Below are 23,656 nucleotides of genomic sequence, written 5' to 3' on the forward strand. Positions count from 1 at the left end.
TATAGGAATCTGATTCTCCCGGTGGCGCTCTACGGTCATGAATCGTGGACGTGAAAGAAAGCCATTCAACGAACGCTTGGGGGTCTTTGAGCGTAGAATCCTGCGATCAATACTCGGAGGCAAACTAGAAAATGGGGTATGGCGCACGCACATGAAGCACGAGTTGTACGAAGTATACAAACACGCTGATATTGTCAAGTTAATAAAACACGATTACAGTGACTTCGAAGGACCTCGCACGCGCTGGATGTGTGGTTTCGACGAGGATGCCAGAGCAGCGGCTATAAGGGAAGACTGGAGAGGAGCGGTTCAGGACCGAGTTTTGGGGAAGCGTATTGTGGATTCGGCATAGGATCTCAACGATCTGTCGCCATAAAAGTAAAGTAAGTAAGGGGTAGATGGAAGACGGTTGAGTAACTCGGGTGAACAATAACAATCTAAAACAATCAAAAGAAAAGAAAACATTGTTGATGAATGAAGGAAATTGTGAGGCATATACACGATTTCAACTTAGAATGATAAAAATAGTCGTAATGGTGTCACAAAAATGTTATCAAATGCTATATATGCTTTTAAAGTTGTCAAGCATAAAGAAAAATAGGCATTGCATTTGTTTGATTTTATTTATAACAACATTGTTAAAAAACGGATAGTGTATTTAATTCTTTGTTACTTTTAGGTCTAACCAAATTCCTCCGGTTGCATATAGCATGAGCAGTTTCGGCTCATATACGAGTGGAACTTTGGTTTTTGGATTTACAGTGATATCAAATTTATCAATTATTTCCACAATTCCTCTTTTCACCTGCACTGAAGCGAAGCGCATACCCAAACACATCCGAGGTCCGTCCCCAAATGGGATAAATACTCCCTTTTCTTTGTATGGTTTCGTACCTCCAGTCTCTGGTGAGAACCTTTCTGGGTTGAATTTATTGGGTTCTTCGTAGTATTGAGCATCTAAATGAACAAAGAAGGGGATAATTACGGTAGTGCCGGCTGTTACGGCAATTTTCTTGTCTTTGAAGCTAGTCAAAACAATATCCTTTGTACATTCTTTCGCAAGATTGGGAATAATCGGATGAATACGTAATGATTCATTGAGTACCTGGTCGAGGTATGTCATTTCTCCGAGGTTTTCATAAGTAATACCGCCTTTGTTTCTTTGGAAATCGCGAATTTCATCCCTCAACTTCTTTTGTACTTCCGGATGAGATGCTATTTCGAATAGACAATATGTCATTACTAAACTGGATGTTTCGAATCCATCGGCAAAGAATGACACTCCGTGCCCAGCAATATCTAATTCGGAAATTTGTTTCTTCTCTTCCAAGGTCAGAAGATGGTCCAGGTAATCGTTACGTACAATGTTATTCTTTTTTCGGTGGCGTATAGCATCAGTCATTATGCGAATGAAAAAGGCTTCCACATCCTTAGGGACGAACGAAAATTTGTAATATTTTTTTATAGATGGGATTAAAGTCAACATAGTCATAGCAAATTGAGCTGTTAGGTTAAATTCCATGATTCTACGGCCCATTTCCCGGATTTCTGGTTTTTCTTTTTTGAACGATTGTGCATCAATTGCAAAAATACAGTTGGATACGACATCAGTGGTAAATTTGGCCATTATCTGACAATATATAAATATGATTAGCAATTTTTGATAGCAAAACAATACCAGTTACCTCTTTAATATCAAATGGTGATTCGTTTTGTTTGACTTTCAGGTTCAAATATTCCGTCATTCTTACACCTACTTCCTCGATTAGTGTATAGAGTGCCTTGATCTAAAAATGATGTCAGTGAGGTAATTTTTCCCCCAAAGATTATTAGGGGGATTCATGTCGAGCTCGTAAACAAATACCCAACCGTAAAAATACTCACCTCCATTGACGAGTAATGGAAGATACCAGGCCCGGATTTGAGGGGGGGGGGGGCAAAGGGGGCAAATGCCCCGGGCCTCTCGATTCAAGGGGCCCCCCTAGTCCTGGGCCGACCTTTTTTTTTTGCTCGTCACCTCCCAGAACGTTACCTCTAAATGTTTCAAGAAAAGAGGGCCTCACAAACAAATTTGCCCCGGGCCCCCACCGTCTAAATCCGGCCCTGGAAGATACACAGTTTACGGCTGGGTATTTGCATGCGAGCTCGATGTGAAGACCCCTATTATATTTCATTAAATACCCGATTATTGGTGAATGCAGGAGTAATTTCCGCTCGACGATTTTTCCATTTTTCTCCCGTCAATGAAAATGGATTTCTAGCGAACAAAGGATCTGATTTTTCATCTACCAAATCAGAAAATTGGTTTGCTGGAAAATGGTTAAAGCTTTTTGAAAGCACTTCCTTGATAAGCTCTGGATCCCGTATCATTAACTGTGGTGTACGAATGCTGAAGAAACCCACCGCAGGTTCGTCCTTAAAGGTACTGTGAAGAAATGATCTCAGTTTTATTTAAACCAGTTTGTTTTTAAAATTACAGTTATGGTCTTAGTATATAATATGTAAACAGCCTGTTCAGAAAATTTGTGAGGTTACTCTATATGATGCTAGTTAGTTATGATTTGAAAACAAGGTTCAATATGTGCGTCCAATAATGGCGCATAATAATAATAAGCGCAAAAGTGTATTTCGCTGTGCCGCGTTTTCACCTCGGAAGAAAATTAGAAAGCACATCATTTTGGAATAACTGATAAGGTGACTGAAGTCTTATGCCTGTCTTAACCAGCAGAAGAAAACCGTTAGCGCTAACAGGCGCGTTTTTTAGGAAAAAAATATTTGAATGCTACCGGGTTTTATTTGAAAATAGTAGGGTAGCGAACGGCTTCGGCAGTGGTTTTCCGTAGCAATCTTATGCAGAAACCTGCCGAAGAAAACCACTGTCGAAGCCGTTCGCTACTCTCTGTTATCCAATTGGTCGGCGTGTGACCAGACCGAATCAAGCGCTAAAAACATTATTTCGAGTAATCGGTGTTTAAAGTTTGACCTTCCCGTATGTTTTCTGCAAGCTGCTACAAAGAATTTTTGTTATAATATCATTATAAACTGTTTAAATGATTGCGTTTCTTCATGAAAGATAGCTTATTGGTTTTCACATCCACTAATGTTAATAACTTAATTTTCAAAAATATGGCGCTTGGTTCGGTCTGGTCGCACGCCGACCAATTGTAGTCTAATATAATAAAAACAGAATTCTCTAGCGGTGCAGAAACTTTTCGTATACTAACTATTATTATATACTTATTATGTCAGTAAACCAACAATCGTATACCAAAGTAAGAAATGCGATTTCTATAATGTATAAAATAAATTTGAATGATGATTTTCTAGAGGATGAACCAAATACCAAATTCAGAAAAAAGGTATACCTAGCGACTATATACGATATTCGGAGCTTGAAACCAAGTTTAAAAGCATGGCTAAAACAAAGAAACGCGGATATTGGCGTCGTATCGTAAACGAGGCGTCGAGGTAGGCATCAATGAGCACTCTTTGGAACACAGCCATAAGAATGTTTTAATCGCGAAACGGTCAACAAAAGCGAGGAGTCTTCAAGTCGGTGGATACACTAAGGTCGCTTTTTACGCGGCTTTTACGCGGATTCCGGAATTAACGTAGTTTTTTTTACGCGGATTCCGGAATTTACGCGGTATTTTTTTGCCCGAATTTCGGTTTCCCTTCACTCGGAATGCAAAATTAACGATGGTTTTTTTACGCGGATTCCGGAATTTACGCGGTTTTTTTTACGCGGATTCCGGAATTTACGCGGTTTCTTTTACGCGGATTCCGGAATTTACGCGGTATTTTTTTTGGCGTTTTTTTTTTTACGCGGCACGTATCCCCCGCGTAAAAAGCGACTTTAGTGTATTTGATTTTCGTCTCCGGGTCACGACGCGACAGAATCACCTCTTACGCCTCACAGTGGGCGAAATTAATAACTACTCGGCGAAATTAATAACTACTCAGGGTTGCCTCCTAGATGAACGATGTCTATTCGAAAGTTGATCCTGAAACTATTGGCCAACTTTTGGTAATGGCTATGTAGTTCAAAATTTCACCACTAGGGCGGCGCTATTGCTAACTTCTCGAGGAAGCAAAATAGAAGAATAATGTCTAAAGAAAAAGTTTGTAGAGAATAGTATTTTGAGAAACTCTTCCTTTGATATGAAGTTAGTACCTGATGTATTTTTTGAGAAATTTAGCAATTAATCTTAAAAAAAACATGGTTTACGGCTACTTCTAGCATGTTTAAGAAGAAAAACCCGAAAAATCTCGAATTTCACGATCCAGGTATATCAAACAAAGTTAAGGTATGCGTAACGGCTATTAATATTTAGGTAGTTTGAATTTTAATTTTATGAGTGGCGTTCTAAGCTAATATTGCTTGCTAAAAAATGGCCGCTTGCAAAAAAAAAAACACGCTCGTTTTTTTTTTAATATTGTGAATGTTTCGGCGAAAATTGCCCAGAAAACTTTTTTGTTCCTGTCTCTATGAACACGAGGGAATATTTTAGTCTTTGAATGAGCGCGGGTATCGGCGGGGATACCCTTTAAAACTCTACACAAAGTTGGAGTGCCAAACCTTTCATTATACTTATTTTGTGGAGGGCTTATTTCCATGAAACAACTTTAAAAAGGGAATCTGAAGTTGTTAGAATGCTAGAGTAAGACTATATTATCATTTCGACACTATTGTAACATTCATTACTACTTCTGCATTCTGTTATAAATCAATGGGCAAACAACGTGAAAATAGAGAAGTCGTGCGTGAACAAAAAGCCTACTTTCTCAACTATGTTAAATGTATGACAACATTAATAATCAGAACATTCTGATGAATTTTCACTAGCTTGAACCCTGCAGAAATGATTACCGAAGAGGGCTTGCTCGATGCATTAAGTTGAAAAATTGACTTTTTTCCGACTATATGCAGCTCCAGACCACTGTGCGCCTTCAAGAGGCGCTTGTTGAACTTGTTCAATAAGTTCCTGGAGCAAAACATTGTACCGCAGGATGGGAGGCAAGTGAAGATGATCGCCATCCTAAAACCGGGAAAACCAGCCTTTGATCACAACTCTTATAGGCCGATTGCAATGCTATCCCGTATCCGGAAATTGATGGAAAAAATGATACTCCGTCGTTTAGACCATTGAATCAAGTGGTCTACTATCAGATACTCAGTTTGGCTTCCGCCGTGCCAAAGGGACGAATGATTGTCTTGCGTTGCTTTCAACAGATATTTAGCTGGCGTATGCTCGCAAAGAACAAATGGCGTCTGCGTTCTTGAACATTAAGGGGGCTTTTTATTCCGTTTGTGGTGACATTCTTTCGGGCGAACTTCACCTACAAGGATTTTCTCCAACTTTAAACAATTTTTTGCACAATTTGTTGTCCGAAAAGCACATGCATTTTACGCATGGCGATTTGACAACTTTTCGCATTAGCTATATGGGTCTTCCTCAGGGCTCATGTTTAAGCCCCCTTCTTTACAATTTTTACGTAAATGACATCGACGAATGTCTGTCAAATTCATGCACGATAAGACAACTTGTGGTCACTGTAACAGTAGCCAAAGCTGTCGATTTGCCCTTGGACGATTTTTCAGCTTGAGCTTTTCAGCTAGGTATCGCATTCTCTCCGGAGAAGATTGCCCCACCACACAATTTTCTCATGTATGTATGTGTTCCCAGTTTTTTCAATGTTAACGATATCAGTCAATTTTTTGGTCGAGCTCATATGCCAAAATTCAATCTTTTGGTGAGCCAGCCTGATTTGCGTCAAAGTTAAAACTGACGATTCGCATACTTCCGTTTCGGATGTCGGATCCAACGTCTGGGAGTGAAAATGCCAGTTATTTAAGTGTCATTTTTAAGAAAGAACCAATCACAGTTTTATAAGTTTGAATAATCAGAACAGTGCAAAACCAGCTTGGCTGTAGAATTGGTCTGATGGTAAACACTGATCAAACAATGCCTATCCTAAAATTTAGAATTTAGGCTGACGGTTGAATCGCTCCATTTTCTCAGTATTTTTTCGTGAATAGAATATTTCAGTATCATTGGTTGACAACGGTTTTAAATGAGGCGTTTCTCGAAGCTGGATTTCTAACGCTGTAATTCCTTCAATGCATTCGTTGCTTCAGAGTAAAACTTTTGAAAACTCTCTTCTGTCCTAAGTTTTTCGATCGCACATGGTCGCATTTGAACATTTGAAGAAATTAAGTGGAAGATTAACAGTTTCGCTGATCAATAGCGGGCTTCACGTCGAGCTCGAATACAAATACCCAATCGTAGCTTGTGTATTAGGGTGCCAATAAAAATAGATTTTTCGAATTTCGTTTAGCGATAGGACTCAAAAGTTTCGTCTTCTCAAAAAAAAGTCATCAGCTCTACTGCTAAACGAAATTCGAAGGTCAATTTTTTCTCATATGTTCCATTGGCCAGCTCAAAAATTTTTAAACTCCAGAAAGTGGATTTTTTCCAAAAAATATTTTTTCCGGTTAACTACACCACTGCCGTAATCTCGCAGACTGACGTAAGCGCCATTTTTTCAAATATGGGATTCTTATGCCAATTTGTTCGTTATTCGAAGACCCATCTTTTGGTATCTTTCTTTTATTTGATACTTATTCGTACGTTGCATAAAATCAAGAAAACAAAATGACGTATGCACCATTTCAATACAAAAGTGACAAGTAACCCGTTCGTTTTTGGGCCGTACTGAAAAACTGATCAAATGGATGTACGTCATAATGTTATATCACGGCAGACCAGATGTCGACGTTTCATGAATTTTAGAGGCTTTTGGCATAAAAAAATCGATGTGCATTTTTTTCATTATTCAAAAAGTTGAAACATTGATCACTTTGAGGTACGTGTTCCCGAAGTCCGATTTAGCTGAAATTTTGTATGGGGACTTTTTTCGAGATAACCAAACTTTTGAACCCTACCGTTTAACGATATTTGAATGATTTTTTTTTTTTCAAACATCTCATTGGCGCCCGGCTATATATCTTCCACTACTCTTCAATGGAGGTGAGTATTTTTACGGCTGGGTATTTGAATACGAGCTCGTTATGAGCAGTGTGTCGAACAGTTGACATTTCTGCATGACACCGTATCGAAAAGTACTGTTGCCTCACTCGCAGACTTCGACAGCAGCGTTCAACTGTACGCTTCTTTATTTGAGAGAATCGTGTGACGAGAAGCCAACACGGGTGGTTAACGATTCTCTTTTGTGTCGATCTTCGGCCCGGGCGACATCTCGACTGTCGCACTCTCCGAATGACAATAATTAGCAATAACGCGACAGTTTAGAACAGCAATATAATGGAAAATATATAACTTCTGTATTCTGCCGAAGAATATCATCAACCATAATGTCTAAAGAAAAAGAAGATTTGAATCTTAATAACTTCGTCGTTAGTTTGGATCTAAACTGGTTGTAACTTGAAACACGAATGCTTGTGAAAGCTACATATATCTTAGAGCAAAGTAATATTTAAGTTAGCAGCCGTTCGTGCTGAATCGCGTACATGAAAAAGTTACAAGTACGACACAACATATACGATAGAATACCACCCGTGACCCGATATTATATTTATTTTATTATTTCTGTTTTTTGTTAATACAAAGAAGTCAGAAAATCTATGTGTTTTAATATTTATCTATAAATCATTCATTTGATCAAACTAATTAAGTATTTAAGCATAATTCAACTAGAGTTTTAAGTGGCGTGAATCTTTGGGTATGAATATTGAAAGCTTTAGAAAAATACAGAAAAAATTCATATAGTTAAATGTCACATCCTCTCATGTTACAAATTAGGGGAACAGTCTTTTCGATAAGCGTTAAGCTTGACCAGTAGTATGCTCTCTATCGTTGAAATTTTCAAGCTTAGTCCCAAGCTGTGATCTAAGTTTGTATATTGATGATGATAGATGATGCCATGCAGCATCATTGAAGGGGAATGGGTTAGCTTGTGAACTTTTTCTTTCAAAAAGAGTTCGCTGTAGGTAAAATTTTATTTAAATTAAGCATTTGACATTCAAATAAAGAGCAGTACAATAAACGCATGAATCTTACAAATTCAATAAACAATCGCGGACCCGAATAAAAAATCAATGCTAAGTAAATTGTATCCACCTCAATTCGTAATAAATGCCATATATAGCACAGAGAGCTACAGGCAATGATACTGAGCCAGAGATTGTCTTCACAATGACTACAATATGAATACAAGTGAGAGAGAGAATTGTTGTTCATGCTGAATTCGTGACAAAAAGCAAGAGATAACAGCAGAACGTATGATACCTCGAGAGCGGCTACTGTCGCGTAGCGTTTCATTCCACAATGGCAATCACAAAATCTTGCTGCTGTCGTGTGAATGCTGTCGCGTACCCGTACAATTCTTTACCCTGGTTATGAGTACAAAGTAAATGTATGAAGCTCTTACTCAGTTAGAGTTAAAATGGTTGAACCTGCGTAAAAAGTTGGTGTCCCCTGAGTTAATTCTTCTGCCACAAAATGAGGCAAAAAAATTTATTTTTTTGAGCTTCTGCTCGTCTATCTTTATTCACTTAAGACTTAAGACTAAACTACAATTCTTTTAATACTCTTATATATAGCCTCGCAGCGAGTGTTTGTTTATGCTTCCTGTTTATGCTTTGTATAATCAAAAGATAGTGGTGGTGCAGACTAAACACTACTGGTGAGAAATAGATTATTTTCATTCTGGGAATTCTGCTTTATGCTGATTTGGCGACGATGATGGTGGTCCTGATGAGATAAGGTGGCTTGCCGGATATTGGTGACGTGTTCTGCTTAACTCTTCCCCTCTTAAGTAACTTTGTCCTCAAAGTTGAACGGTTCGAAAAGGTGATGACATATTGATGAATGGTTCGATTTCCTTCTTTCGTTCTTCTGATAAATCTGTAGTTGCTATCTCTTGGTCCGTGATGATGAGATCATCCTTTTTGGTGGTAGAAGTGTCTATTGTTGTAAGTGCAATGTCTTTGTTCTCGGTGCTTGGTATATTAATTTTTGTGTTGATTATTGTCTTTCTGGAAAGATAGAAATATATCCCTATCACAGAGATGATTGAAATTATCGTTAATCCTCCGAATGATCCAAATATGTTGAGTTTCCATGTTAGTGAATTATTTTCTAGTTTTAATATTTCAAGTTTCTCTCGGTGCTCCAGTGTTAGATTTCGTAGATAAGCTGCGGGAGGTGAATCTAGTGTGTCTGTTTCGGTTACCAATAAGCCAGTTGTGGGGTGATACGGTCGTCCAGGTATAATAGCTTCGAAATTAGAGAATAGTTCTCCGTTGATTTGTATGTCGCAGTCTTCGAATTGGATTAGAAATGAGCCATTCAGCTGCTTATTTGAGTTGCTGCAATTAGATGAAATTTCTACGTGTGCGTCATTGATTAGAATAGAGGCGCCGTTTATTCGTTTGACTAAGCCTCTTGAGTAGACTTTTTCGAAGGTGCAATTGGAATGTTGTCCTCGTATGAGCCGGTCTATGCCGTTATTGGGTAATGTTAGAGAGGTGGTTTCGCACAGGTAGTAGTTGCTTTGGTCCTCGCATGGTTGTTTTGATTCGTAAACATGCGTAAGGTTGCGCATGAGGTAATTTCGTGACAACAAAATTCGTCTGTTGTTCTTCATAATAGAGTCTACATAACCGTATTCATAGACGTCTTTTGAAAACTGTGGTACTTTTAGAATGTATACTTTATGAGTATTGTTTAATGTTATTTGTGCTGTAGATTGTGAGAGTAATTCTTCAAACGATGACACGAAAATATCGTGCCTGCTTAAGAATGTGGCGATTGTGTTGAAGTCTCGCATGGATAGTAACTTGCTGCTTGGGATGCCATGTTTTGCCATCAAGATCGCTTCTTCTAGTGTTTCTATCTGGTCTTGAAGTGAGTCTAGATTGGATAGGATCATAAGATGATTGATTTCGAGAGAATGGTTTTTTGCTCTTTCTTTCTCTAGTGTAAGCACTTGATTGGTGATATCTGTGACCTCTTGTATTCTTTTGCTGATAGCTTGATATATCATGACTTGTTTGTTGTTTTGTGTGATGAGGGAGTTGAGCGTCATGTTGATGATGCGTAGGTCGTCAGCGTCTGGACTGCCTGCTACCCATTTCCATACTGTTCCTATTGTATCCCATCTCTTGTGTCTTGTTACAAAGGGTTTTAATTTAAGAAAGGTTTCGTACAATTTATAATTTTTGATTTGCATTAATTCGCATAAAGGATCGGTTGAAGGGTTTGCCTGAATTTCTTCATTGACATTAGCTATCGTATTACCTATCTGCACCAGATCTATTGGATGTACTAATCTTACATATCCTGTTTTGAATTTAGCTTTGCCTAAAGGTATGATTGCTAGTGGATTATTCGTGAGGTCGTGTATGTGGATGTTGGCGTATGCGATTGACACGCAGAAGGCGAGTCTGTGAAAAGAAAGGAGTGGTATTATGATTTTTGTTCTATAGTGTCTCGCCTAAGGTTTACTTTATGAATTTTCCTATTATTAGAATCGATGACGTTCGTGTCATGATTTTCCTTAATCTTTATTATATTATATCTACTTTTTCTTTTGTTATTAGAGCTTGTTTTTTCATATGCGTATGTATCTGGTAGAAATGTTTTATAATTCTTTGGTGTTATTTTATTTTCCTTATTTTCAAACAATTGTAGTATTTTTTGGTTGTTTTCCTCTTTTTGTTTAGCGAATTCTTCAAATGTTAAGTTATCTGTGTTTTCTCCTATGTAAATAGCCTTAGGTGTTTGTTTGGTAAAGGAGTGTATGGAACTGTTATACTTGTGTGTAGCCTCCTGAATGAGGTTATTAACTGTAATATCTGGATTGAGTGCTTTTATACACCTTGCTATTTCTCTAATTGTTGAATGGCATCTTTCGACTTGTCCGTTTGTTTCTGATCTGTGGGCTGGTGTTTTAAAAATTTTAATTCCTAGATTTTTGATGCGTTGTTCTATTACATTTGAGACAAATGAACTTTCATTATCAATAACAATCTGCGACGGTACGGCCCAGTCATAAAAAAGCTGTACCAGAACGTCCCCTACGTCTTGTATCGACTTTGATTTTACCGGTCTTATTTTTAGAAATTTGGAAAATTTATCTAAGGAAGAAATGAACAAAAAGTTTGCATTTAAACAAATATGTCGATATGAATAATATCACCAGGGTATTTTGGCATTGGTGTTTTTACTGGTATGTATGGTTGCAGTTTACGTTCGTATTTCTCAGTTTTGCAAATCTCATAAGTATTGACGTAATCTTGAATCAATTTGTTCATTCTAGGGAAGTAATTTTCTTTGGCGTTACGGTGAGCGAAATAGTGCGTGTTTTTAATTTCTTCAAGTTGTCGTTCTGCCTCTTCTATGTCTTCCACCCTTTTTTGGGAAAATCGAGCTTTGACAATTTTGGGGTTGAAGTTTTCTTTGTAAATTTCTTGAATTCGACCCATAGTAGGTTCGTCGGTTGAAATGCCGTTAAAAATTCAGGGGATTAGGTATTCTTTCAATTTTTGTTGTAGGTAGTCATTTGTGAAATGGGGTTCTGTAAAAATATGCCTCTGATAGTTTTCAAATGGTCTGTTCTGTTCAAAGCTAGAGTTTCTTCCTATGACGAAAATAATTTGATTGCGGAAGACATTTATCGGGGCTTCTGTTGAGGGTATATAGGAACTGTCATCATCTTCGGCCGAGTGCTGTGTTGGGGTTAGTGAATTTATTTGGATGCGGGATAGGGCGTCTGCTACTACGTTGGATTTCCCAGGTTCATAGTGCATTTCATAGTCATGCTCTTCTAGGAATGCTTTCCAACGCTTCAGCTTAGCGTTGTTATTTTTGGGTGATAGGGTAAATGTTAGTGGGAGATGGTCAGTATAAATTTTTAATTTCGCTCCGTATATGAAATTTCTGAGTGTGTGTAGTGCCCAAACGACAGCAAGCATTTCCTTTTCGTTTGTAGCATAATTTTCTTCCGTTCTGGAAAGCGTTCTCGATATAAAGGTGATCGGTCGCTCTCCATCATGGAATTTCTGAGATAGCACAGCTCCAAGTGCTTTATCTGACGCATCGGTGGTCAAGATAAAAGGTTCCTTAAAATTTGGATATGCCAATACATCGTTCGAGGATAATATTTCCTTCAATATTCGGAAAGATTGTTTAGCCTCTGTGTCAAAAGTAATTGGGAAACTTTTCGATTGATTTTTAGGAATTTGGCGATGGCCATCTTCCCCTCTTAAAAGTTTTGTCAAGGGCTTCGCAATTTTTGCGTAGTCTCTCGCAAAACGCCTGTAATAGCCAGAGAGCCCTAAAAAGGCTCTCAAATCTTTAAGATTTTTTGGCTCGGGGTATTTTTGTATACATTCCACCTTTTTCATGTTAGGTTTCAGGCCGTTTACAGAAATGACAAATCCTAGAAACTCCACTTCGGTTTTCAAGAATTTTGATTTGTCTGGCTGGATTTTGAAGTTGGCCTTTTGTAGGGTTTCGAAAACACTTTTTAAATTGTCTAAGTGTTCTTTAAAAGTTTTTCCGAAAACGATGATGTCATCTATATAGACATGGCAGATTTTGCCAATATGTTCTCGTAGGACGTCGTCCATAACCCTTTGGAAAATTGAGGGTGCGTTTTTCAGTCCGAACGGCAATCGTACAAACTCATATTTGCCGTTATTTACAGAGAAAGCGGTTTTTTCGACGTCTTTCTTTGTCATTGGGATCTGATAAAAGCCAGATGCTAGATCCAATGTTGTAAAATATTTATTGTTTCCCAAGTTTGCCAAGACCGTTGAGGTATCAGGAATGGGATACCTGTCACCGATCGTTTTTGAATTTAGTTTCCGGTAGTCTATTACCATCCTATACTTCTTTTCGTTGGAGGCGTCCATCTTCTTTGGAACGATCCATACAGGGGAATTACAAGGGGATTTTGAAGGTTTAATGATGCCATCATTTAGCAATTTTTCTATTTGTTTATTAACTTCTGCTTTCAAGGGTATGGGTATGTTTTGCTATATACTGGATTTTCGTCGGTGGTGCGAATTTCTGCATTAATTCTTGTTGTGAAAGGCAATTTTTCAACAGGTGGTTGGAATAAATTTTTAAAGTCTTTGAGAAGTTTTTTAAGTTCAGATTTTTGATATTCTGGGAGGTGTTTATCTCGAATCTCGATCTGGTTTACCTCCTCGAATTTGTGCTGTAGTAGGTTAATGGTGTGTCGATTTTTTATTATTAGTTTTTCCTTTGCGGTGTCAATTACGTGTTGTGGGAGACTCGTGCATACTTTGGATGAACATAATTTTTGTTCGATCCTGTTGTCCACTAAAATTCTCAGAGGTGTACTCGTGTTGCCATAATAAAGAAAATAAGGCAACGTGGAATTCATTTTAAAAAATTAAGCTCAGCCTCCTCCTCTTCAGGTTCCTCACCTCGTTGGGCTTCCATCATTCTGATGTACCTTTCAAAAGTTCGTGATGATTCGGGGTAATATTCTTCATCTTCTGATGGGGCATAATCTGAGCGTTCATTAATTATGTCTTCAGGCTCAGGTTCTTCGTACCTGTTTGTGTAAATGTTAAACATTCTCTGTCTTTTCAGTGGGGGTCCTCTCTGGTCTGACCTTTGTGGTCTGTTACCATAGTTGACGTTATTTGTTCGGATGGAAGTATCTACTTCCATCGGTTCTGGTGTGTTTTTAAATGGGTTGTTAGGTGTTATTGGGGGTTTTTGCTGTTGATTAAATTGCCTGAATGGTTGAGGTTGGAAGGGTTGATTAAAGTATGGTGGAGGTTGCATTGGTCTTGGATGATATTGTGGTTGTGGAATTGGTCGTTGGTAATATTGTGGGTTTGGTCTACATGAATTCAAATTGTTAGGTGGTCTTGTTAGTGCTGGAAGTTTGGGAGGAAGTCTAGGGGGCAAGAATGGTATCCAGTTCCTTGGAACCTGCGGAGCTAACATGCTAGGTCTGATCATTGTGGATCTTAACTCTGCGTTTTGATCCTTAATGCAGTAGCTGTACGCGGCAGCTAATGACGTTGGTTGATAGTTTCTGATGAATTTGCTCAGCTCACCATCGAGGCCTCTAGTGAAAGAGTCAATAGCTTTCCTATTGTATGACTCAATCAACGCCTTTGATGCTTCTGGATGAATGAATCTTTCATCGGTCTTTATATGATTCGCAATTAGGGAGAGCAATCTATTAACTTCATCGTAAAACTGCTCGAGGGTTTTACCTTTCTGTGTCGTATGCGACAACTGGTAGTCGAGCGTTTCCAAATCTCTCTTCTCTCCATAATAAGTTGTTAAAGTTTTCTTAATAAGTTTCCAATTTATGTTCACGTTAGAGGCTACTAAGGCATCGTTTTCCTCGCCTCTAATTTTTCTTCTTATGGTCTTACAGACCATGTGGTATTTATTTTGGGCCTCTATGGGGCTTTGATGATTAGTCTCATAGAGATTGATGATGCTTTGAACATCGTCAATCCAACTATTCAACTCTCTTGACTCGCCGGTAAACGTTGGCAAATCTTTAACTAAATCTGGGATTCTTTCAATCGAATCCGTGTTTACCCGAGCTCTTTCTCTATCAAAAAGATGAAGCGGTGGGTCGCTGTAGTCCGGTCCCGGAAGGGGAACGGCTGCTGCTTCTAGAGCGGCAATTCTATTGATTATATCTTGCACTTGATTTTGTGCCATTTTAATTATTTATTATTTTGAGTTTTTTAAGGATATTTCTTTTTTCACTTTTTTACTTCTAATATATACTTTTTAAATATAATCACTTTTCTTTTGGTTTTTTAGGGATATTTCTTTTTTCACTTTTTTACTTCTAATATTTGCTTATTAAATATAATCACTTTTATTTTTGATTTTTCACTTCACTATTTTAATAATGTTGGAGTACTTACATAATTATTTTAACCGTCATACCAATCCTGTTACAGTGGTACTTCTTTGAATCCAATCGTCTGTCTCTAACGGTGACGCTTCTGAATCCTGTGGGTTGAGACCAGGCCGTGGTGTTTCCTCCTTTCCGGCACGGCTGTTAAATCCGTTTTTTCCTGGAGCGAGTGATAAGCTGTTCAGGTGACTCCGGCACAATCCGTACGGCTGCTTTACGCGGTCGGGAGAGATTTTTGCTTCACAACAAAGAAGTATCCGCGAACTCTTACGTGGCGAACTACACTTGTTGATTCACTTTACACTCACGCTGGTCCCTATTCGGGCGCCAGTTAATTCTTCTGCCACAAAATAAGGCAAAAAAATATATTATTTTGAGCTTCTGCCGTCTATCTTTATTCACTTAAGACTTAAGACTGAACTACAATTCTTTTAATACTCTTATATATAGCATCACGTTGTTTATGCTTCCTGTTTATGCTTTGTATAATCAAAAGATAGTGCTGGTGCAGACTAAACACTACTGGTGAGAAATAGATTATTTTCATTCTGGGAATTCTGCTTTATGCTGATTTGGCAACGATGATGGTGGTCCTGATGAGATAAGGTGGCTTGCCGGATATTGGTGACGTGTTCTGCTTAACTCCTGAAACTCAATTACAATACGTGAACCTGCTTATTTTTGTTAGCAAACTCAATAAAATTTGCAAATTTTTTTGCTTTAATAAGAAGGTTTTTGGCAACAATCTGGCTCGTCACTGTAAGACAAAAATTATAAAGTTTATATCCATGCTTTCTTCGAACTATACGCACATTCGCAGTTTGTTTTTTTTTTGGAATATGATTCTGGAAAACCGGATATTCGGGAGTAAAAAAATTCTTCCGGGAAACCACAAACGCTTCCTAAAATAATTGAGCTTATGAATCTTTTGGTGCTAAAACTATCGAAATAGGAGGAAAACTGCAAATTTATGAGGATTTTAATTTGTGAGTACCTGGGTACTCCGTTGGACGCGTAAAGGTACTTTTTTTGTCGAGCACATAACGGTTTTAAACTGCTTACTCTACATAATATAACGTTTTCTTTGATAAAAATTCTCCGCCCCTCCACGCAAAACGGAGTAGCTACGGCTCTGCCACGGTGAAAGCACGACGTAGAGTAGTTGAATTCTGTGCCTACAAGCAACCAACATTTGAAAGAATCGTTGCGATCGCCCGAGTGCAATCGCTTACGATTTTTTTGTGAAACACTCGCTAGGTATATGTTGCTCGCTTCGCATAAAGCAGGCAATACTGGAACAAAATCATCAAAGAAAGCCACCATTTACCGATTTCTTTGCTCTAAGTTGTCTCTTGCATGCGTGAGAATGTGAAATTTTTAATAGCGATGGTTTGCTGGGGTTGAAAGTTTATGAATAGCACGTTCAGAAATGATACCCGAATGATTGTTATGCGATACGATTTTTTCCATCCTTGTCCGTGATATCCTGGCTCAGCGGCACACACTATATGGTTACTTGAACACCAACGAACAACAACAATGAACCACTGATTAAAAAGAGCATGCTAGTTTTTATTTTAGATTTAATTCTAGCTCGTATTCGGCAGCGAGGATAAAAAATTTGCCCTTAGTTCATAAGATACCTTAGGCACTAGATTACTGGCACCGTTAAACATTATATTGTATTGTGCCGGGTCAAATAAATGTTGTATAAACAAAAAAAAATATTAACGCTGATTGGAAGCAACTAAAGAATTATTGAAATAAGTGAACGGGAAGGGAATTCCAAGAGCTCCAACCCGAAAAAAAATGAAAGAATATCTATCCAACCATTTCTATGAATTTGGTGCCCCTAGCCATTACCAAAACGCAACAATTTACGTGAGAGTTCGCATATTAATTGCTCCCGGGTTCGTCACTTCAACGTTATGTTTACGAGAAAACTCATTCAAGTCCCTGAAAAAAAAGTTAGTGGCTAGGGACACCAACATTCATAGGGGTGGTTGAATAGCTATAATGAAGATTATTTTCCGGTCGGATTTTTTCCGGTTTGAGCTTCTGGAGTGCACCTGTGTTGACCAGTGTTATATATTATTGATCAACATCTAATATTTTCTACGAATTGCAGAAAACTTCTACAAACCTGCGCTAGAGACAATATAATTCAGAATTATGCAAGATATTAGTACTTTGTTACCATATAAAGTTACTTGAATCATATGTGTGAATATTTTAAGGCATCAACAAAAATGTTGTTTTGCGATAAAATCTGTGAATCAACTGTTAGAAGGTTCCATTGGAATTCAAAATGCAAATGTTTGCATAGAGAGAGAGAAAGAGAGAGACAGAGAGAGAGAGAGAGAGAGACTGAAAGAGACAAATAGAGAAAGAGAGGGTGAAAGAAAAAAGAGAGAGACACACAGATGAAAAACAACAAGAAAGAGAGAACGTGAGAGAAAAATCCCATGTCCAAGACATCATTTGGTCAATATTCTAATATTCAAGTAATGAGAAAAGATGGTGAAAAAGATTTGAAGGGGCTCAGGAGCTTTTATTTAAGTCTACAAACACCCAAATTGGATAATGAGTTCTGTAGAAAAGGTGATTCTTGGTTCTATTTTGATAGACTACACATATAAAAAACTCATTCACACATACATGCACATGAGAAAATTCTGAATATTATACGTCACGCACATTAATTTCTCATTCCAATTGAGCTTTTGACGTGAACCACGATTTTGTTTGAAAATTATGCGCAATATTTAAATTTGCGTGGAATAATTTTCTATCATAACATAAGCGAGGTAAACAATTCTTTATATTCGATTCTACATAAATTTTTAGCCCTTTTTCTAACTGTGTACGTACAAACATACATCACCCACACGCAGACTTGCTTCATTCAGTCAAACTGAGTCGATTGGTATACATCACTTCGCCTTCCACAGATTCCTTTTTGTGTTCGAAATTCAATATTCAATGTAAAAATACCCTTTTGATCAATATCTTGAAATCTACGCCATTAATCAAAAATCCACCTGATTATTGTGCAAAAAATTGTCTGTTAAGCATATTGATGTTTAGAATGCGTGCTCAAATTTTAGATTACAAAGGGGAATTTTATTTTGGTCCATATTTACCTTTTCATTTCAATTTCTAGGGATAATCAAAACTGTAGACAGGCATGCGATAAAATGCATTGAAGTATCTAATCAATATATTGTGAAGGTATTCTTCTCTCTTTGTAATTTTTTTTTTTCAAGGGGGGATTTGTTAGTAGCTTAAGTATTTATGATAAATATTAGCAAATAATGAGTATGTGTGTCCAATCACAAATGGTGACTTCTCAACACTGTTAGAAATTTGTAATTTTAATTGTTAGGATTTGTTTGCTTTCGCAATTAGGACTTATCATTCGTAGGGATTTAAACCTACTTGTCAGAAAAAGGGAAGTAAACTTGCAACTAACTTAATTGCTAACTTATTGGCTATAAAGAGAGCTTATCCTAGCAATTGAGGATTGCAACGATTTTTGTCGAAAATTGTTAATAATTTTATTTGACATAGCTTCTAATGGTTCAACACCAGTAAATCTATGTAATTCGAGTATACCAAACCAAGGAGGACGCTTCAAAATCATTTTCAGAATTTTATTCTGAATCCTTTGGAGCGTTTTCTTCCTTGTTGAACAGCAACTTGATCAGATCGGTACAGCATAAAGCATTGCTGGTCTAAAAATTTGTTTGTAAATCAAAAGTTTTTTCTTTAAACAAAGTTTAGAATTCCTGTTAATGAGAGGATATTTGAGTTTTAGAAGCATTGGGAGAGATTTTCCACTTTTGCAAGTAGGAAGAAAAAATATCTAAACTTTCATGCAATCGACTGCATATGACACGAAGACTTTTTCCTTTTACGGATATGCTTGTGTCATCGCAGAACAATGACTTTGTGCATCCTGGAGGCAAATCAGGAAGATCTGAAGTGAATATGTTGTACAGGACTGGACCCAAGACTGAACCTTGAGGCACACCTGCTCTGACAGGAAATCTATCAGATTTTGAATTCTGATAGACAACCTGCAGAGTTCGATCAGTAAGATAATTTTTTAAAATTTTGATTAGGAAAATTGGAAAATTAAAAGTTTGCAATTTCGCAATCAAACCTTTATGCCAAACACTGTCGAATGCTTTTTCTATGTCTAAAAGAGCAGCTCCAGTGGAATAACCTTCAGATTTGTTAGCTCGTATCATATTAGTAACTCTGAGCAATTGATGAGTTGTGGAATGCCCATGGCGAAATCCAAACTGTTCATTTGCAAAAATTGAATTTTCGTTGATGTGTGACATCATTCTGTTAAGAATAATTCTCTCAAACAGTTTACTTATTGAAGAAAGCAAACTGATTGGTCGATAACTTGAAACTTCAGCTGGGTTCTTATCCGGTTTTAAAATTGGAGTATTTTTTGCATTTTTCCATAATTTGGGAAAATATGCAATTTTGAAGCAGCAATTGAAAATTTTCACTAAAAATTCCATTGTGCTCTCAGGGAGATGTTTGATTAGTATATTAAAGATTCCATCGTCACCAGGTGCTTTCATATTTTTGAAATTTTTGATAATTGATTTAATCTCATTCAAGCTAGTTTCAATTATTTCGGCAGGTAAAAAATTCTGGGAAGAAATTAAATCAAATTGACGTGTGACTTCATTTTCAATTGGACTCACAAAATTCAAATTTGAGTTATGAACACTCTCAAACTGCTGAGCAAGTCTTTGAGCCTTTTGTTCATTGGATACAAGAAAACGTTCACCATCTTTTAAAACTGGAATAGGCTTTGAAGGTTTCTTAAGAATCTTCGACAGCTTCCAAAAAGGTTTTGAATATGGTTTCAATTTTTCAACTTTAGTCTCAAAATTTTGATTTCTCATTCTGTAAATCTTTATAAATAGTTTTAAAAACAGGGTCACGAGAACGTTGATATTGACGTCTGCGGACATTTTTCAAACGAATTAGAAGTTGAAGATTTTCTCAATTATTGGTGAATCAAATTTCATTTGAGCCTTTGGAACAGAATAATTCCTGGCATAAACAATTGCCCATTTTAATGCTTCCAAAGCGGAATCAATAATCATTTCGTTTTGCAAATCAAGCTCATTATTGTAACTTCTCTTAATATGAGTTTTGTATCTTTCCCAATTAGCCTTGTTATAATTAAAAACAGAGCTCATAGGGTTTAAAACTGATTCATGTGATAAAGAAAAAGTTATTGGAAGATGGTCAGAATCAAAGTCAGCATGTGTGATCAAATCACTACATACATGACTTTGATCTGTAAGCACCAAATCAATTGCTGAAGGGTTTCTTACAGAAGAAAAGCATGTAGGACTATTCGGAGACAAAATAGAATAGTATCCTGAAGAACAATCATTGAATAAAATTTTGCCATTGGAATTACTTTGAGAATTATTCCATGAACGATGTTTAGCGTTAGAATCGCCGATTATAAAAAAATTCGAACGATTTCTGGTGAGTTTTTGTAAATCACCTTTAAAATAATTTTTGTGCTCGCGTGTGCATTGAAATGGTAAATATGCTGCGGCAATAAATAAAATCCCAAGTTCAGTTTGAACTTGAATTCCCAAAGTTTCAATAACTTTCGTCTCAAGATGGGGAAGAGCACGATGTTGGATTCGGCGATGAATAACAATTGCAACTCCACCGCCGGAACCCTGAATCCTATCATATCTATGAACCACGTAATTGGGATCATATTTTAATTTTATGTTAGGTTTCAAAAATGTTTCAGCAATAATTGCAATATGCACATTATTTACTGTTAAAAAATTAAAAAGCTCATTCTCATTGGCCTTCAATGAGCGAGCATTCCAATTTAATATTTTAATTGTTTTATTTAAAATCATTGCTAAATTTTAAATTAGAAACAATTTTAATAGTAAAATTTGTGCCTATTTGAATGGCTTCAAACATTGATTTTGCCTGCAACATGGCGTTCATAAGATCGAACATTGCCTGTTGCAAAAAAGAAAGTTTACCCGCGTAATAGGCCCCAGGCAGTTGACATTAGAAAAAATATTTTCGGCAGCAATATTAGCTGGAGTAATAGGTGTACAATTATTTTCTAGCGTGTTTTGTTTTGATTTGAAGTTTGTTTTGAATTTTGTTTACCTTGCCTTGCCTTAACAATTGCTAAACGGGCATTGATAAAAATTCGACATATGGTTGCCGTTACAATTCGCACAGCGAAAATTTTTACTCTCTTTCACAGGACATGTGTCCTTTTTGTGAGAAGAGTCTCCACAAATGAGGCATTTTTGGTCCATGTTACAAAACTTTGAACCATGGCCATAACGTTGGCAAACACGGCATTGGGTGATATGCTTTTCACCTCCGCCAAACTTTCGATATAATTCCCATTTTACACGCACGTTATATAAAGCATGTGCTATTTCAAAAAATTTTAAGTCATTAACCTCACTGCGGTTAAAATGAATTAAATTATTTACAAGGGAAATTCCAGTTCGCTGACTGTTTTCGCCTCGTGATTTTTGTTTCATCAGAATTACTTGGGTAGGGGCTATACCAAGTAATTCTGTCAAAGTAAGTTTGATCTCATCAACGGTTTGATCGTTGGTGAGACCTTTCAATACGACCTTGAACGGCTTGGCGCTCTTCGTATCATATGTAAAAAATTTATACATCTTTTCAGTTAAATACTGAATAAGACGATTCTAATCTTTCAATGTTTGGGCCAGTAAACGGCATTCGCCTCTTCGGCCAATTTGATAAGTAACTTTGACGTCGGAGAGAAACGTAGAAAGTTCTCTTTTAAAAATATCAAATTCAGAAGCAATAGTTACCACAATAGGTGGAACTTTCTCCTTTTTTACAGAAATTTCACTTTGAATAGTTTTACTTTCGAACATTTCAATTTCGCCGGCTTCTTGCTCAGGCAGAAAATCATATAAATTTTCACTGCATAAGCTAGTTTCAGAAAGAGATGCCTCTCTTTTCCTCCCCGTAGCGATGCGTGGTTTCTTTTTTTGTCCTGCCATTTCAGGTGATACGAAAAAGGTTCAAAAATAATATCAAATTGCAAGTATTGAGAAAGAAAGAAATAGGTAGTCTTGAGAAAGACTGATGTAAGTTAACTTCCAGGTAATCTTTAAAAGACACACTGACAAAACACAAACTTTGAAGCTATAGGCAGTCAAAGACCAGTCCACAAGCAACCGAAAATACGTCTGATCTGTCGGGCAGCTCAAGACGCACTGATTCTCTCTTTGTAACATTTTTCCTTTTCAAAACTCAAAAAAATATATTCAAGTTAGTTAAGTTAAGTTTGCAGTTTCAGGACTCTTGAACAATTATTAAAATGATTTTTGGATTGTAGTAGCAATTATATTCAATTCAAATAATTCAGAGTAATGACTCAAACCACTAATTAACATAGATATACAGAATAATGTTTTTTTCTTGTAGAGATCACCAAGCACAAAAAGCAACTATACTCACTTATAAATTCGTTCCATATCATAATACAAATGTCGTTTTTGAGTTAATAAGCTAGGTATATTTCCAAACAACACTCGCGGTTTAGGTCCCACGATACCAGCTTTTTTCCAGTGATTAAAATCCCAACTGAGGAACAAATATAAAACAGCTAGCAGACCGGCAAAAAAGCCAGCCAAAATCCACAACATTTTCGATAATACTTGCTAACGGTTCGACGGCCAAAATCGTACTACTGATAGCAGACGGTATTTCAACTGGAGGAAAATTCAATCATTGCCAATTACGTCACTCGATCAAGGTTGAGGTGAAGTGGCTGTACGCTATACACCAATATTTTGCTCACAGAGTTTTTAAACTGTCGCTTAAAAATATCAAGTGCTAGTTCGAATAAATCAAACGTAATCTTTGTTGATAAAAACTGACGGCGCATGATTTTAATATTTTGGTCTGCGCTGTTTGTTTAGTAGACAACGTTGGCTTCGCGATGTCTTCGCTTTGAACGCTTCGAACAGTGTTCTTCATTTGAAATATTTTGCAGGTCTATTATTTGGATTCTATTTTTAGCATTAATATTTCCAAAACATTGTTTCCATCAGTAGAAGCGGATGTTAATGACTGTGTAAAACCACTAAGACAGCTACGACTAAATCTATTGCATTTATTGCAAGTTCTATAACAAGCGCAACATTGTACACTTTACTTATGCATACTGATGATATAATCTACTGCGATAGTTGCTCAAAACTTTCGTTAAATATTTATTTTGTTTTTTTTTTCTCTTCCAAACAGAAATAGAATGATCCATTGTGCTGCATTGATAACGAGGCAAATGAAAGGTCATCACCATAATACTGAATTAGGAGCTGTTGAAAACTGTACAATCATTGACTCTTGCTATCGTTCCAGTGCGGTTACATGTTTCACGCCGAGCATTGTTGAATAACACGAAAATAGTATACAGTTCTCATAAGATTTATTTGACTATTTTGAAAATATGTATGATAGGGTAAAAAACGGCTTAAGCAGTGGCGCCAATTTTAATCAGTCGGTGAAGACGGCCCTCAAACATCTGAATTTTGATCAATATCGACAATTTTATTGACTAGAACGAACACTCCGATTAATCAGCTGTCTTACAAATGCATAAAATTCCGTTCAACACAGA

General features: G+C 37.0%; 1 protein-coding gene across 1 annotated transcript; it reads right to left on the reverse strand.

Moving 5' to 3' along the window:
* Positions 1-604: 604 nt before the first annotated feature.
* LOC129730890 (probable cytochrome P450 28a5) lies at positions 605-22,822 on the reverse strand. The gene is made up of 4 exons (XM_055690492.1): positions 22,492-22,822; positions 2,182-2,425; positions 1,686-1,787; positions 605-1,630 (listed from the first exon to the last, which is right to left on the reverse strand). Exons 1-4 carry the CDS (start codon positions 22,677-22,679, stop codon positions 659-661), a joined length of 1,506 nt encoding a protein of 501 aa, XP_055546467.1. The 5' UTR covers positions 22,680-22,822; the 3' UTR covers positions 605-658.
* Between the last annotated feature and the right edge of the window lie 834 nt (positions 22,823-23,656).

Source organism: Wyeomyia smithii, chromosome 3, assembly GCF_029784165.1.
Source record: "Wyeomyia smithii strain HCP4-BCI-WySm-NY-G18 chromosome 3, ASM2978416v1, whole genome shotgun sequence".
Lineage (NCBI taxonomy): Eukaryota > Metazoa > Arthropoda > Insecta > Diptera > Culicidae > Wyeomyia > Wyeomyia smithii.

Excerpts from the sequence above, each read along its gene's own strand:
- LOC129730890 (XM_055690492.1), bottom strand. The coding sequence starts at position 22,679 with ATGTTGTGGATTTTGGCTGGCTTTTTTGCCGGTCTGCTAGCTGTTTTA. Across the intron at positions 1,788-2,181 it reads CTGCATTCACCAATAATCGG|ATCAAGGCACTCTATACACT; the intron begins GTATTTAATGAA and ends CATCATTTTTAG. Across the intron at positions 1,631-1,685 it reads CACCATTTGATATTAAAGAG|ATAATGGCCAAATTTACCAC; the intron begins GTAACTGGTATT and ends ATATATTGTCAG.